The sequence below is a fragment of the Haliotis asinina genome, chromosome 12, assembly GCF_037392515.1.
Source record: "Haliotis asinina isolate JCU_RB_2024 chromosome 12, JCU_Hal_asi_v2, whole genome shotgun sequence".
Taxonomy (NCBI): domain Eukaryota; kingdom Metazoa; phylum Mollusca; class Gastropoda; order Lepetellida; family Haliotidae; genus Haliotis; species Haliotis asinina.
The window spans coordinates 44,632,959-44,650,621 of NC_090291.1; the positions used below are offsets into that span (position 1 = coordinate 44,632,959).

Genomic DNA, 17,663 nt, shown 5'->3' on the forward strand with positions numbered 1-17,663 from the left:
ATATTTGCATACATTGTAGATACAGACTATAGCCCTTAAACAAAGGCTCACGCTTTACCTGGCTGGCATCTCTCACGTAGCCATAGTGCAATGTTGTTTTAACAAGACCTTTCAGGTTAGACTCTGGCTAAGTGAGAGTTAACCGCTAGACTGGGCCTTTGCCACCGCAAGGGTTAAAAATGGCCGCCAAAAGCACCGAGACCCGTTATTTTCTGGCCAAGCAATACGGTACAGACGCGACTGAACTTGTTCTTTGTGTCAAGGTCCGTGTCCAGTGCCAAGGGCGGTTGAGGTATCTTCGCTACTGACACCGGTGACAGGTTCGGCGAGATGTTATCCTGCAAACAGGTACTGTGGGTTCATTCTTTGGTGCCATACTGCAAAATAACATACGGCCCTTGCTTGCAGTTGCTATTGCGTTAAGGCTGGCATAAAAAGGATGTCATTAATTTATGTTTAAGTCAAATGAAGCGAAATAATGTTGATGAGATTACAACCATGATAAATGTCTGTCTTAACTCGGTACATGCATGTATACATGGGTTGTTACCGTGTATTGCTACAGCTACCACCATGAGTAAATTGATCCATACTGAACCAAGATGGCTGATGACCATTGATGGTAAATTGATCCACAGACAACAGAACAGAACAGAACATCTAACATAGCTTTAACATTATTTAACAAAACATAATTAGAATTGTTGCTATTAACTGTCAAATTGTACATAAGGATGTATATGATATGAGTGGGTTGTACTAATTTAGCCCAATATGAAATCACTCTAGCTTAAACATTAATCTAGAGGGGAAACACTTTAATTCTCCATGACCATAAAGTGTTGATACACACCTCACGGAACAGTATTTTCAGTGTGATATATGTATCAATCTCGATAACCATTCTGTCGACACGTTTATTTGGGTTTTTTTCTAATATTTGTAATCATTTCAGTCATGCATACAAAGACAGGGAGTGTACACTTTGTATAAAAAACAAAAATAGAGTCTGGGTGTGCACAGCTCAAGAGGGTAACTATATGGGTTAATGTCAAAATTTAAAGCTGTTTGTACAGTTACAACAAAGAGTCACTGATGATTGAGACAGACAGACAAGTTTATTCAGTAAAAGGGTCACGCATTACATGAATGGTACACAATAATTGATGAAAATATTCTGCTCCTACTTCTAATTTGTACATAATATATAAATAAAGAGACATTCTTAATCACATTGACACCGGCAGATTATAAAATTGTTTATCGTAGGAGGCTGACAGTATATTTCGCTCGAACTTCAGAGAAACATTCACAATATAGAAAGTATGCCACTCACCTTCAACAACATTAATACCTTTTTTATTTACAAAATACAAAAGATTCATTAGAAGCAATCTTTTCATACCTCCAAATCTCTGTCGCTAAATTAAAGTTTCCACATCTCAATTCTGAAAGGGCAGATCTCAAATATTAAAACATATTACAATTTAAGTATTTTTCTACATGTAACAAGGTTTTATACCGACAATAATAAACAGTTTTATGAGAAATTTCTGATGGAAGCATACCATGATTGCTTCAAATTATCAGCCAGTCTTTGTTTACAAAGAAACATAACACACCGAACATCACCAATATCCTGACTGACCCATACATAACCAGAACCATAAGTAAATAAAATGTTTAACATTTGTTGCCCGAATTACCCGTCCAACATAATCTAATCATTTCGGCATGTTGTAACAGTGTTTTGGGAGTCTGTTTGGGGGTAAGTACAATAAATGACACCTATATGTGATAACATTAGTCATATACATGTATACATGTATACAATGAAGCCTTATTGACCTGTGAAACAAGACATGTCTGGGCTTTACTCAGTGCAAGTTTGGTGTAAATATAAGTCCTGATTATTTATGAAAAGATACAGATTCAATTTGTTTACCATTGTAATACCGTTTTTCACAATCTCTTAGATGCCCACCATTTTTAGAAACAAAAATCTTTTTTAAGATTTACTGTCATACCGTTGAGTTTACACAATTCCTCAAGAACATTGTGTAATCAGCTAACATCAGCGAGCATACATTATTAAAATCTGATGAACCTGTTACAGCTGAACCACCCTCCAGTTCCATCAAAGTACGTAACTTGTTAGTGAAGATAATAAACAATTAAGGGCTTAAAACACATCCTTGATGGGTACCAATATTGCAAGAAAAACGTTTAGACAAACCTTTTGATGTTCTAACACAAGCTGCTAATTTCTGATCCATTGTTTCCACAACGTTAACAAATTTACCACATGTACCAACTTCAGAAAGGGATTGAAGTAAACCACCATGCTAAATCGTGTGAAAGGTTTTGGAAAAATCAATAAAAAGACAATACAGGAATATTTCTGGATTAATGCATGGGAAGAAAATGTATGATCAGCTGTAGAATAATTAGCTCTAAAACCTGCTTGGGACTCACTAATACTTTATTAATATCACACCATTTCTGAAGGCGTGTATTCAAAATAGAAGTAAATACGTGCAGAGTCAATGAGGGAAATACCTCAATAGTTATTGGGGTCATCTTTACAACCAGATTTAAATAAATGGCATGTTATACTTTTACGCCAGCTTTCAGGGAAACTATCACAGACAAATATTTCATTAAAAATGGAAGTGAGGAAGGGTACAGTGTAATATCTAGAAGCTTTAAGAAATTCTCCATATACACCGTCAGGTCCTGGTGATTACTAGAAGAAATGTCTATAACATGAAACAAAACTTCTTGTTGGGTAATTGCTGCGTTAAGTAGTGGCGCATCGCAAATGGAATAAGAGTCCCCAACATTTACATCATCTGTTTGACTGACACAAAGTAAGGATAAAACATGGGTAAACCACTGCTGACAAGAAACAGTGGCAGATATATCACTAGACATTTTATACTGGTTCAGTAGTTTCCAAAAATGCTTAGGATCATTGCTGGCTTCAACAAGTTTCTGTCTCTGTATATGCATGTAATTATCTCTCTTGATACTGAATGTCTTCTTGAGCAAACTACAGAGTTGTCTAAATGTATCCAGACCTTGATTACTATCTCTATGAGCTCTAACTGCAAAATATTTATCATGTTATAATCGTTCCAACTCTTCATCCCACCATGGAGGTTGAGATTTATCACTAGAACTCTTGTTATGTCTGTTGTGATACACAGTTCTAGCGTAAGATGCGGTTTCCTGGAATACACTGGTAAATGTATGTAAAACCACTCTGTGGCTTCATGCACATACTATACACACCTTTGTAAAAACACTGTGTGGCTTCCTGTTCATACCGTATATATATGCCTCTGTAATTATTCTCTGTCATTCACCTAATGAAGGGGCAAGTATTACCCAGAAACGTCGTGCATTCAGAAGTTGCATATCCATAACAGTGTCTAGTATTACCCTAACAACTTCTAAATGCCTATCAAACATCTGAATGGCATATCGTTCTTTTATGTGGATATTAATGCTTACATTCATGAACGTAAAGGCCTAACATTGTTGCCATAACTTTAGGGTGTTATAAATTTAATATTTGCATTTTGTTCTGTTCACTGACAACATAGGGACTGTGTGAAATATGATTCACGTTGGCAATCTATACAATGTTTACATATTACAGTCATGTTATAAATTCACTATAGGTATAAGCAGATCATATGCTTCTTTAAACAAAGTTTCAAAACACATACAAATATGGTAGCCAACTAAATAGGATTATAAGACAAAGCATAGAGATGTGTATTCACTTCGTTATGTTTCAGTCCAAACAGTTTCTACCACTAGTAGATGATTAAACTTCAAGGTGTTTTCATTTGTTTTCATGATAATGAAATAGAACTGACTTCATCTTTTTCATTAGTCTATACTTATACTATCAACTGTGCATGGGGATGCCGCAGTAGAGGTCACGTACCAGCCACGAATGCTGGGACATCATCCAGTTACCCCAGGGAGAAAAACAATAACAAAAGCAACAACCAGTCGACGAAAATGGGTCATTGCCCTTGCCCCAGCAACCATTAGAGTAATTTGACCCAAAGGTAAATTGTGAATGGCGAGGCTGATATGAGGTGTGTTGCGGGGTGGCGGGGTGCCGAAAACTACCTACATATTTGGATAGTTCAGTTCTATTTTCGTTATCCACAGTATGATTGATTTGAAAGCCACCAAACGGCGGGCAGGCAATAAACCCTCGGACAAGCTAGGCGTCTCCGTGACAAAAAGCCCTTGCAAAGCCCATAGGACCCATTATAGGTACCCTTTGAGTTGATTTTGAGTTGATCAGTGACACCATGATCTTTTCATTTTAAGCAATTCATCCCACTGTTGACGGTTGTTACAGGCAAGTATCATAGGTGACATGCACCCAGGCTCTCCTTAGTGACTATGTTATTATTTTAACAATGATTTTCTGATTTCTTGCGTCCTGCTTCAAAGTTTGGAGTAGCTCATCAGTTACCGATGTATTATCAAATCATCCTTCCCCACGAGTACATAAGGGGTAAAGATGGTCAAGTCTACATTATCATACTGCATCTTAGAGGTTCTTAGGAACAATAAAGGCGGTCGCGGTGGACACAAATATTTGACTTGTAAGAACTGTAATGCATGTATAAACTGTATTATGTGTTTGATTTACATTTGTGAATTATGTGCTGTTATATACATCCCCATTTTGCTAGTGCTGATACTTACATTATATTTTAAATAATATGTTCATGTGCGAAAAAATTCATATACTGCAAAAAGGTCTATTACATCTTTTCATTAAGGACCTTTTTTCCTACCCATTGAGGGCTTTTTGTCATGAGTGCATTTACAGGAGGAGTGTTTTGTCTTTGAGGGCCTATTGTCCTACCACCCCCAATATTTGTACAGTAAGGCTGTTACCGCGCTCTATTTTCGTTGCCAAATTATCCACAGGATAATTTATTTGCAAAGCCATTAAACATCTCAGTCGATCTCTCGCGTGTCAGCGGCGTCATTTCCAATCTGAACCATTTGGTTTAAACATATTTATTCATGAAGTCATGAATGGATTGGCCTTCAAGCTTATTTGAAGGCTGCTCTCATAAACAAATACATATACAAGTAAATGTAGAAGCAGATGGAACATTATTACAAGTCTTGTTTATCAGCAATCAATATACGGATAAGGATAATGCATGCACATCCATTCATTTGTTTGACAGTCAAAATCAGTATTTATGAATCATGAACTCAATCAGAACTTTTGATGTAATCATGAATAGATTTAAATAATTTGTGTGGAACATTGTTAATGAGGGACGCACATTCCGATAGTGCAGTGTTGATACTAAACCCCTGTAAGTTTATTAAGTATTTATTACATGTAAAAACAATGCACAACATTTTTGAATGGATGACCGGGCTGTCGATGATGCGTCTATCAAATCTATCAGCATTCGGATTCCTAGAACAGAGCCTGAGGCGAGAGTGGATAATTTGACGTATTCATGGTCCACTGTTTATATATAAAAAAATAATAGTCTTGTTATTAGGTCTTAATATCGAGATTTCGATTCGAGATAGAGTATCAATATCAGAACTCAAGGAATTCCATAGTTTCAGGTAGAAATGATCTGGCATATGTCGTTGTTCTACATTTAACTGATCGACTGAGTTTGTAATCATTGGTAATAGGTATTGTAGGTAAGAGGTTACAGAGATATTGAGGTGAAAGTTTATACCTCATTTTGTAATATGTTGTCAGCTTAAAGATACGTCGACGTTCCTTCAACGGTTTGTGGTTGGTTTCTTCATATATCATGATGCGGCTTGTTCCTCGATCTGCACCACTTATTGATCTCAACTCGTCTATATATAGGTTCAATTTTTCTAGTACGATGGACTGTTCCTGAGTACAAATGTTGCCACTATAATCAAAAATCGGTAAGATGAAAGATTTGCAGATAATTTCTAAACTTTTACGCGATAATCGATGTTTCAGACTTCTTAAGCAGTTAATCAGGGCTAAATCAGCAGTTTGTGGGCTAACTTTAAGTAGGTACGTATCCCAGTAACGGTTATTTTGAAGGGTCAAGCCTAGATGCTTATGATTATCTACGTCTTCAATTTCACACCATTCATTGTAAGATCAGGTTTCTGTTCAGTTTTCTGCTGAACTGTGTTGATTTTGTTCTGTTAGGGTTGAATGAAACCTTCCATTCTTTGGCCCAATTTGAATTCCTGCTGAGTCATTATTTAAGCAGGCTGCATCTATTTCAGGATAATCAATTATAACGTATAAAGACGTGTCGTCTGCAAAATGATCCTTTGAGGACGCCTGCTAATACTGGTCTAGGATTTGACGCGTGTCCATTACAAGGTAATTACAACTCGCTACTGATACCACCTATATGTCAGCATTGCAACGATTGTATAATTAGTTTTAAGTTAGCACCTTCGCCGGGTGAAATGCTCACTGTCCTATCAATGTAAGAGCCAGTTCTGTTAGTTATAATTCGTATTAACTGGTTTTGTTTGTTGGTCGTGTCTATAGTCAGTATTTGTCCGAACAACTACGCAAACGTTACACCTTGTATACCAAGAATCATCCCAATCTGTTGACAGTCAAAGTAAAAATAATATTCATATAGTTGATTCATATGTTAGCAAAGATGTCTTGCCCTTATTACCTGTGATGATCCGATTTAGAACTGGTCCTCATTAACCCATGCTTGTCGTAAGACACGACTAACGGGATCGGGTGGTCAGACTATCTGCCTTGGTTGTAACAGTTGCACAGATCTATGATCATGCTGTTAATCACTGGATTGTCTGGTTCACACTCGATTATTTACAGACTGCCGCCATATAGCTGGAATATTGCTGAGTGCGGCGTATTCACTCAGTCACTTTTTATTGCCATTATTGGCAGGGCTGTGTTGCTTTTCTCTAGATTGCTGAAGATCGCTTTCACGTTTAGGCCGTGTAGCACCTTGATTCGTTTTGGTTACTTCTATCTTATTCTATCTGCCGTTTTTAATCCGATACTTATCTACAAAACAAACACATTTATGTAAACCCTCTCTTTCAGCATATTCCAAAGAGTGTCATGGAAACCCGACCTAGAATATTTCTGCTTCTTGTGAGTGTTTCTGTGGTGACACTTGCATACAGTTTGTGGCCTTACAGGTAAACAGGGGATATGGGGGCATTTTCGCAAATCGTCGGTTCCACTCTCTTTCAATCTGCCTGTTTCAGTCTGTCACAACACAAATTGCCTGTTTCAGTCTGTCACAGCACAAACTGTCTGTTTCACTCTGTCACAACAGAAACTGCATGGCTGACTCTGTCTCTATGTGGGAATTGAATTACCTTCACTGTGACCTTATGGCTCCACAAACACAACTCTCTTGGATTCACTCTCACTTAGGCAGAGTCTACCCAGAAAGGTATTGGTATAAAGGGCACATGCAACACCGAAAACAAACATAATTAAAACACAATCATCACTTATTCATGATGTGTAATATACTTTGCAAACTGTGAAAAAAACCCCAAATAAACAAAATTATAAGCGTACAAACGCGAATCAAAAGTGCAATATTTTGTACTTGGTTTTACTTTCTGGGAGACCGAAACCCGGATAAAGCGGCCAGGTGTGCACTCAAGTGTAACGAACACTTTTCATTGGCTGGTTCATTTGCCGATACGTAGAAGGCTTATTGTGTGTTTATACCGATGGTCTGTTTGCTTGGCATTTCAGAAGTATGGTAAGTAATAAGAAAGTAAGACTTTTATGGATAACAACTTCTTTTATTGCATATGATGCGAGGTTTCGGTATGGGTTCATATACCGTTGTCAAGCAAGAGTGATAACGGTATCATATACAATAGAAGATGTTTTATCCATAAACAATGTATGTAGAGATGTCAGGTTTTGGAAATACATGATGTCTGCATTGGCGTGCGATCAAATCAACACATACTGAGATGGTGAACTACTGCGTGGCTGGAAACTGTCGTTCGTCCAGGTACAAAGCAGAGCTTGAAACTGACAGTCTGAGTTTGCGCTGGTTTCCGTCAGATCCAGTCACCCGGGAAAAATAGATGCAGTTTGTTTGCAACTCACAGACATGATAGCATGCCATGCCTGTCTGTGAAAATGCATAATGTGAGACAGAACCCAGGCGCACGAACCAGAAATCAATGTATTTTGTTTTTTGGTGTATAGCCTGATAAGTGATAAGTTCAAATTGCATATGGTCAATGACTGAAGTTGTGTATTGCTTATTGTCATTAGCACACAGGCAGGCAGACACATAACTCAGTAAAACAGACATTGAGGTTTTCCGTGGGAGACAGAGACAGCTTTTCACAATCAATACATCAACATATTTTGCTATGTTTCCATAGACATGTATCAAAACATTCCAGTTTTCAAAGAGAGCAAGTTTTGGCACTGAAATTAGTTTTTTTCTAACGCTACACTTTCTTGAGAACTTGGTTTGCAAATCTGCAGGTATGGGACCTGTGTACATGTATATTCATTACTGCAGACCAAAGATGCTTGTAATCACTAAACAGTATCGCTTGTTCTCCAACCGTAGCGATAATCCTTGCACGCATCACTTGCTGTGCTGGTACGAGTCACCTTTCCGGTTGAAGCCGAGGGATCCTAACCACTGCACATGCGCTGTGGATACAGCGCAGCTGGTGAAATCAATTTTACCCCCAGCGTTGGGGGAAAAATTCGTTCGAACTCAGATTTCGCGGGGTTTTTCCACCATTATAACTTAAATTTGCATTTTTGATAATTTGTTACTTTACGTCCACACCAAAAGGAATCAGAATCTGCAAAGTTGTGTTTTGCGTAGCATGTGACCTTTAAGACATCTTTGCGCTATAGCTCTGGGAGAGATATGAGGTGGACAATTAACATTAACCACTGAGTCATGAGCCTTTGTTCAAGGACTACAGTTTGTACCTATTCATTAAGATCCTAGCCTTTTATACCCTCCATTTTCATAACGCAATTCACCATTTGTTTCAAGCATGTGTGTATTTACATTTCTTAGTGCAATTCATCATTTGTTTCAAGCATGTATGTATTTACATTTCTTAGTGCAATTCATCATTTGTTTCAAGCATGTATGTATTTACATTTCTTAGTGCAATTCATCATTTGTTTCAAGCATGTGTGTATTTACATTTCTTAGTGCAATTCATCATTTGTTTCAAGCATGTATGTATTTACATTTCTTAGTGCAATTCATCATTTGTTTCAAGCATGTATGTATTTACATTTCTTAGTGCAATTCATCATTTGTTTCAAGCATGTGTGTATTTACATTTCTTAGTGCAATTCATCATTTGTTTCAAGCATGTATGTATTTACATTTTGCTGTACCTATTTCTTTGTTGTATATCATATCACGAAGTAACTGTGTATTTCGTATATCCTGACAGAAGGCTTTCCTTTTATGGGAGTAAGTTGATGGGTGAACCAAGTTCTAACACATCTAGCGTGATCCCCACTGACAGCTCTAGAGAGAACAGCTCCTACCCGGGTAACAAATGCAACCAACAGCCACAACAACGACGACGACAACAACAACAACAGAGGCAACAGCAGTCCAGGTTTGCATTTCCTCGTTCCTTCATTTTATAGCATAGATGGGGGTTAAGCCCAGGCCGAAAGTATCAATTTTACAGCGCATCATTGTGAACACAAGAGTGATATACCTCTAAACCCAGTCATATCAGAACAAGACATTATTTTTATATCTTTGAATACATCAAATATCATACATAGACTCTGTGAATATGACTTTAGATACCTGCACACGTTTTTTTCATTTTCCATAATAGGTTTAAATGAGACTTGGGCGGATGACTTAGATTTAGAATATGTATTTCAGACTAGTTTTCTCCTTTAGAAAACGAATCTACAACTGTGGGAGACTGTCTGGTGGCATGTCTGTCCTGATTAGGAAAGAATTGGTGACACTTGTACTGTGGTAAAAATACTGCCGAAAATGATTCATTATGTTTGACAAAAACCTGTTTGGTTTAGATCATGATCTGTTATATATACTACCCATCAAACGTTTACACTCAGTTACAGCACTCACTAGATGTTACATACACATTGTACATGTGGTTACATCGAAGATGAGTTTCCCCAATAACTTAGGTGAACCAACTGCAAACCTTATGCAGATGAATTACACGAGACTCGTTCATCAAAGACATGTGCAGATATCGTGCATGTGTACAGCTGCGCTTTTTTTATCATTCATTGAACTCATGACAATAATCTGTTCAACGTTACAAATTTGCTAAGCTGTACATCAGTTCATGTGTAAACAGTACCTTGAAACAGTCTGGAATATTTAGCAAAATCTAGTTTAGAACAGTTGACTTAAGCAAGTGGCTACATTTACACTAAACGTTTGATGGGCAGTATACATGTGCCCATTTTTTAAACATCCTTTATTTCAAGAGAAGGAAAAGGGCCTGGCAAACAAGTTCAGTCCCCCAAACATGTTCATATTCACGGACACTGTTTACAAACAAATCAGTTGACTATAAAGTAGCAGAATGCATTGGTACCACACGTTTAATCTTTGAGTAAAACATGGTATTTAATTGATGAACTTTTTGAATAACTTCTTCAATAATTTCTTCAGTCAGGCCTTTTTGGAAACTGGATATAATGATGAACAGAGAAGATCAACTACATGTTAGTTTTAGAGTCACATGCATCAGAGACAAATCTTTAAAAACGCAAATCCAAGTGATAAAGTTGAAAAATCACTAATCTTCCCTCAGCGCAGGGGGCGGGGAAGTGGTTTCACCAGTTGAGCTGCGCGGCACATAGCGCATGTGCAGTGACGTTCGCGCGGCTTCATCCGGGAAGGCGATTCGTCCTAACACAGCAAGTGATGCACGCAAGGATTGTCGCTACGGTCGAAGTTGGAGAATAAGAGATGTTTCTTGCGATTAAACGCATCTTGGGTCTGCTGTGATGGAAGTAACATTAGGACTTAGACTTTTCAAAAGTACTCTGGTGGATGAACCGTACGCTACTTTATTCCCAGATCTCATCGCAGTGCTCTGGCGAAGCTGCGCTGTAGTTCTCTCCCCTTAGAAGTTGAACGTTGGTAATGTAAGTTCTATGACTACCACTCAGTGGAGGATGAGATTCATTTTCTGATCACTTGCCCGTTGTATTCAGATTTACCTTGCAGTTTTCTCATGGAATTGAACCAGCTAGACTCTGCTTTCTCGCTGCTGCCTGCAAACAAACTACATCCATTTTTCTCGGATGACTGGATCTGACGGAAACCAGCGCAAACTCTTGTCAGTTTCAAGTCCTGCTTTGTACTTGGACGAATGACAGTTTCCAGCCACGCAGTAGTTTACCATCTCTACTGAGACGATAATTGATTGGATCGAACACTAATTCAGATAACATGTGTTTACAAACCCAGCATGTCTATATACATTCTTTGTGGATAACAACTTCTTCTAGTGTATATGATTTTGTTTGACAACGGTATATGAATTACTTTCTTGTGACTCGCCATGCTTCTAAAATGCCCATCAAGCAGATCATCTTTCTGTACACACAAGGAGCCGTCAGCGTATCAACAAAATGAACCAGTCAATCGGCAGCCGTCGTTACACAGTTACCCGCTATGACTGGGTTCGGTCTGTCGAGGGCTTCGTTTCGAGGGAAGTAAGCCCAAGCACAAAATATTGCACTTTTGAATCGCGATTGTACGCTTATAATTTTGTTTATTTGGGTTTTTTTCACAAGCAGCAATGTATATTATATGTCATGGATAAGTGATAATTATGTTTTAATTATGTTTGATTTTTTGGTTGCGTGTAACCTTTAAACCTCTTGCCGCGCTTGTCAACCGCATGTACAGAAGGAGTCTGAATACATGTACCTCTTAGGATGGGGATGGGTGGGACTGGGTCTGGGTGTGAGGAAGAAAGGATAACTGTGCGGGTGTCTGTGTGAGTTTGATGTATACATGAATGTACATTTGTCAGCAAGAATTATTATGTATGTGTAATATCTTACATTTTTATTTATCTTAAATGTTTTACATATATATTTTGTACATGAGCCACTGGCCCTCATGCAATAAACTGATGACCGTGATATGTGGTTACATGTGTCTCATAGGCCGAATGGCCGGATGCTATGTAATGCGTTTTAACCGTGACATGTACCAAATTTTAGCATGTGACGCAATAGTGAAATCTTCTTCGTCTCCAGTAATAAATATACTCTGGTCCCATGCCTGCAAATTTGCAAACCAAGTTTTCAAGAAAGTGTAGCATTAGAAAAGTTAATTTCATTGTTAAAAATGCTCAGCTTTCTAGTACATGTTTTAATACGTGTCTGTGGGTACGTGGGAAAATATGTTGATCGTGACAAGCTGTCTCTGTCACTGACAAGAGATGCCTTTCAGTGAACATTGACCTCCCCTTGATCAGTTCCGTTGATAGCCGTATATCCTGGGTCTGTGTGATAGCCTTGTGCACATATTTAGTATTATGTAACTATATTCAGATAAGAACTAACATGCATTTTTACACGACCGGTTATATCCTTGATACCAATATGAAAGGAAACAAAAAACTGAGAAACAGAAAATTGTTGAATAGCATCAAGACACAGCGCTTCTTGTGTTCACATAAAAATAATTAACTGAACTTAAAAATAACCTTCTCATAATTGTTCTATGTGCCTACAAATGGCTCGTTGGACACTCCAAATCGTAACTCTCTATTATATTTTTAAGAGTGAAATACTGTAAGTACTGATGAAAATAAAAATGATATTTTCGCTGAGTAGAATAACATGTTATTTCACAGAGTAGAATATCACTTTTGCAGACTTACTGTGCCACTCGAGAACATATTAGCTTTGTCAGACCACTCGATGAAACATACATGTTATTTGACGACATTAACAAAATATCCTCTATCTATTTATGTTTACTGGGATGATAGTGGCATCTGTATTTGATATAAGCTGTAAAGCTTGTGCACCAATCCCAGTTTATTATTATGAATAAAAATATTTTTAACGTTCGTCAAGCCGAAGACTCATTGTTTGTGAATAATACTTGTACTAAGACATTCTGTTGCATTGTTTGGTTTCAGTGTGTTGAATGAAATAACAAGTCTCCACGCTTCAGGACCCATGTCACATATATCGTTAGTTGGTATAAACAAGACGTATGGACTCAATGAAACGGTCCACGTAAAAATTGTTCTGTTCGATCACTGGAAGAGACCAAAAACCTGTGGTGGTGATGTGTTAGTCGTGTGGATGAAAGATCCCCAACATGGCGCTGCTTCCGCCGGAAGTGTTATCGACAATGGAAATGGAACGTATACTGGAGTTCTGCGCACCTTGTGGACAGGAAGAGCCATAATTCGGGCTGCCATGATTTCATCAAATGAAAGAACGGCGCATTTGAATTTCGCTTTCGAGAATGGATATTTTGGTAAACGAATTCAATGTATATTCAAATCAAATACTTCAAGTGAGATTACAAGCGGTCACATGGAAGTAAAGTATATGAAAATACGCCCGTTTTGTAATCTAACTGCTGACTATTTCGGCATCCCATTCTACTGTGGGAAGCCAAAGACAAAGGGGATTGGATGTAAGGACTGGAAAGAAACTTCTTTACCTCACAACTATATGACGTTTGATGCTGACACGAAATGGTTTTCAGCGTAAGTAGTTCTCACTCACTCATTCGATCTTTAGATCGACACTCGATCTTTACCTCGACACTCGATCTTAAGCTCAACGCTCCATATACAGTATCTTAGACCAGAGAATAACAAAACCGTTTTAGCTCTCTTTTCATGTTTCACGATTTCGGTTTTGGGGCGGCAGTGTACCTTTGAATAGAGAGCGATCTCATGTATAGGCCTTTTTATAGATCCCAGAGTATATCGTTATTGTAATATCCACAAGCGTTATACTCAGACTCGTTAACATGCTGTCTTTATTGTTATTCTGTCTGACGATTGGCCTAGTTTCTTAGTTGGTCGGTTGGTTTGTTGTTTACCACCACACTCAGCAATATTCCAGTTATAAGGCGTAGGTCTGTAAATAATCGTGTCCGGACCAGACGATCCAGTGATCAACAACATGAGCATCGATCTACGCAAACGGGATATCGATGACAGATGAGGTCAGTGAGCTTGACCACCCGATCCCGCTGGTCGCCTCTTACGACAAATGTGAGTTGCCGAAGATCTGAAGCTTGGCCTGAAGGTGACAGAACATGGAGTGAGTGAGTGAGTGAGTGGGTGATTTGGTTATGGGCAAGTGTCAAATCACCCGTAACTTGTTTTGCAGATTGAATCCCACAGTAACTAGTCGTTCGTACTGTGTCTGTGCTTCACGATTTCACAAAGGTGGTTTGGAGAGTCCTTCAGTGAGTTACGTTTTACGCCGCAATCCATATAACCCTACATGTTCATTGTTGAACAGAGCAGTGCAATATGTTTCAGGTGGAGATCCACAGAGTACCTATCGGACTTTGTCACAATAAATATATCGTCCAAACGGCACGGTATGTTTGCATATTTGTATGTGCCATTAATTGTATACAACCTGTTTTGTAATATATATCATTTATATCAGTGTGGTGTGTGAGTGGTGAGTGGCAAGTTGTCGCGGTGCCAACACTTTAAAAAATCCTATGTTCTACCGTAATAAACTTTCGGAGCGTTTAATGAAACATTTTATCATACAGTGGATAGTGTCCTCAGAAGAATAAAGCGGATATTTTCGATATCCGTTGGGATCATACACGGATATCGATGCAGATTAGACAGATCATATGCAAATTTTAGTGACTACTTTCAGGGTAAACACAGATAGCGTGAAGGGGTGGTGATCGTGTCCGGATTGACGACCGTTGCTACGGTACTGTCAGTGGTTTGATTCCAGAAAAGTCATGCCTGGTTATGATAGATGGAGTAGATTACAAAGCGTAATGAGATAAGAATTCATAGGCTTAAGATGATACCAGCATCAGTTCCCCAGATCCCGATCAGATTGCCAGTGTTAACTGAAAGTTTCTGAAGTTGTCCGCGAGTTTGTTGTTATTTTCAAACATTAACTAAGATTTGTTGATAATACGTGCTTTAACATAAAGGCTTACTGAGAACTAGATCATCAAACGCAGTCAGCTGAGGCACCAGGAGAAAATCCAGACTGGTGTTCTGGTGGTGTGTAATAGCTAATATTCAGTATGACGTGGACGCTTTCTGAGGGCGTCTAATTTGTGAAGAGTTTGTAAGTCTCTATTTTGGTTACATATACCAACATGCTTATTTATTTCTCAGGGCAAAGTTCACCATTCATTGTGTATACATTTACTTCATTTGTTATGTATATAATTCAAAGTGCATTCGTATTTTGGTCAGCAGAGAAAGACCTCGCCGTGTCTCCCAAAATCCCTTGTGGTCGAAGGAACTTCCGGGATACCTGGTTAGCAACGCCACCTGTCGGTTTCTCCTACAACAAGACATGGCGCCCTCTATCATGTCGGAACAGCGTCCCCGTTGATACGTATAATCAATGTTTGGCCAACAAAACTGTGAAGTTGTTTGGTGACTCTACCGTCAGACAAATATTTGGTGCGCTTTATTCAATGTTAGGTTTCACCATTACAAAAGGTCCCCCGGAAGGCAAGAGGACCAAGAAACGAAACTTTTACGAAGGGCCAACAATATGCGAGGCAAACCATCCCAAATATAACTATACAGTATACTTGTTGCCCCATGGGTTTCCACTATGGTTTGCCAAAGCTAATAGAACAATCACCAAGCCAGTGTTTGCTCGCTTGGATGACATACCATCCGGATCTAATGATATCATTCTTATTAATCTGTATGCTCATTTTCATTTTACTCCAATCCACATCTACAGAGCTCGAGTCCACAGAACAAGAATTGCAATAGAAAGCCTCCTGAAACGTTCTCCTGATGTCAAAATTGTCATCAAAGGTCCACATAAATTTTCCGTACCTACACCAATAACACCTCTTGGTGGCATGTGGGGACCTGCATATGAAAATATCCTGAAAAAGGAGTTTGTAAATCTTTATGACCAGGTGATGTACCTTGATGTTTGGGACATGACAGTTGCGTTTGAGAATGAAGAAACCCACCCTCATGATCTCCTTGTTGTTATGATGGTCAAAGTGTTCTTAGGCTTTATCTGCGGGAAATAAAGATGTTTGAAATAGTACGTCTTTTTATGAACAACAGCACCAGAACAAGCAAATCACAGTACACACCATGATCCGTGAAATTCTGCGGTCAATGACCAGATGAATAGTCTTTCATCTGATGAATTCGATGTATCTATATTTCACACTGACGATTAAAAGTAACGTCACCATATAAAAATGGTTTAGGCAACGGAAATCCATACTGTTACAGCGACTAATTCAGGACAGCCATTGTTGAAACATTTCTATACATAAGAAACTATGCAGCCATGACATGTGAGACTTACTTGTAAATATTTATAATTAATAATAGTAGTAAAAATCCACTTGTAACACACTGAATCCATGTACAGTTCATGCTAAGCGCACAAGTCGAGAGGAGATGAGAGAAGTTACACAGAGAATGCAAGTCTGAACATGAAGGTTTTGAGCTTGGTCTTAAACGATGACAAATTCAGTCTTTGAGGAACTCGGGCAGAGAGTGCCAGGTCTTAGTGGTTGTATATGCCAATATTCCCTCCCTACTGTGGGATGTTCTAACATTTACGTGTAGCAGTGTTTTGGGTTTAGATTTGGATGGTGTGTAGACTTTAATCAGATCCGATATGTAGGGAGGAACATGACCAGAGACTGGAAGTCAAGGAGGTTGAAGGTGATACGCTGTACAGAGAGCCACTGAGGCACAGGAGTGATGTGCTCCGATTTCTTAGTCAGTGTTAAAATCCTTGCTGTAGTATTTTGGAATCGTTGTAGTTTGTTAAGCTGCTGTTTATTTGCCCCAGGCAGTAGGGAATTACAATACTCAATCCGTGACACAAGAGACAGCACTGGTGTGGCAGGGCACTGGATCTCACAGTACTCCATAGATCAGTGGAATTCATATCAAACTTCGTCTTACTTGTAAGTCTCGTACAAATTTTAAATTCCACTTTCCTTTTCCGTACTTTTGGAATCCTGTGAGATACTTAGAGCAAGAATCATATTATCCTCACGAAAGAAAACTTGTAATCTCGCAGAGTATGTTTACTCATACCTAAACATGCATCCAAAATCCACAACATTATCAATATCCGTGCACAGTTATGTGTAGCTCAACTCATAATAATCAGTCTACACAACTCTAAGATGGCTTCAACACAACTGACCGAACGTATCAGAACATATCAGTAGTTGTGTACACGTCAAACCAACGTACTTTAGTCCACACTTGACTCACCAAATTGGCATCACCAAAACTACCAGTTTGAGGAACATGTCTGCAAAAGAACTTAGCAAATACACAATTTCTTTCCCAACCTGCAGTTTGCAAAACAGTCTCAAGAGGCACTCTCTGTCTACATGCACTCCCTGTAGAAGCTGATG

General features: G+C 38.6%; 1 protein-coding gene across 1 annotated transcript; it reads left to right on the top strand.

The window, feature by feature from the left end:
• The first annotated feature begins 137 nt into the window (after positions 1–137).
• LOC137258249 (NXPE family member 3-like) lies at positions 138–16,316 on the top strand. The gene is made up of 7 exons (XM_067795850.1): positions 138–348; positions 6,295–6,394; positions 7,106–7,203; positions 9,481–9,651; positions 13,201–13,782; positions 14,572–14,633; positions 15,496–16,316. Exons 3-7 carry the CDS (start codon positions 7,124–7,126, stop codon positions 16,299–16,301), a joined length of 1,701 nt encoding a protein of 566 aa, XP_067651951.1. The 5' UTR covers positions 138–348; positions 6,295–6,394; positions 7,106–7,123; the 3' UTR covers positions 16,302–16,316.
• The last annotated feature ends 1,347 nt before the right edge of the window (positions 16,317–17,663 follow it).

What these genes read in the sequence shown, in the direction of transcription:
- LOC137258249 (XM_067795850.1), top strand. Translation starts at nt 7,124, where the DNA reads ATGGAAACCCGACCTAGAATATTTCTGCTTCTTGTGAGTGTTTCTGTG. An exon ending in TACAGTTTGTGGCCTTACAG is followed by an intron (nt 7,204 to 9,480) that starts GTAAACAGGGGA and finishes ATATCCTGACAG; the next exon opens with AAGGCTTTCCTTTTATGGGA. An exon ending in TATATCGTCCAAACGGCACG is followed by an intron (nt 14,634 to 15,495) that starts GTATGTTTGCAT and finishes TTTGGTCAGCAG; the next exon opens with AGAAAGACCTCGCCGTGTCT.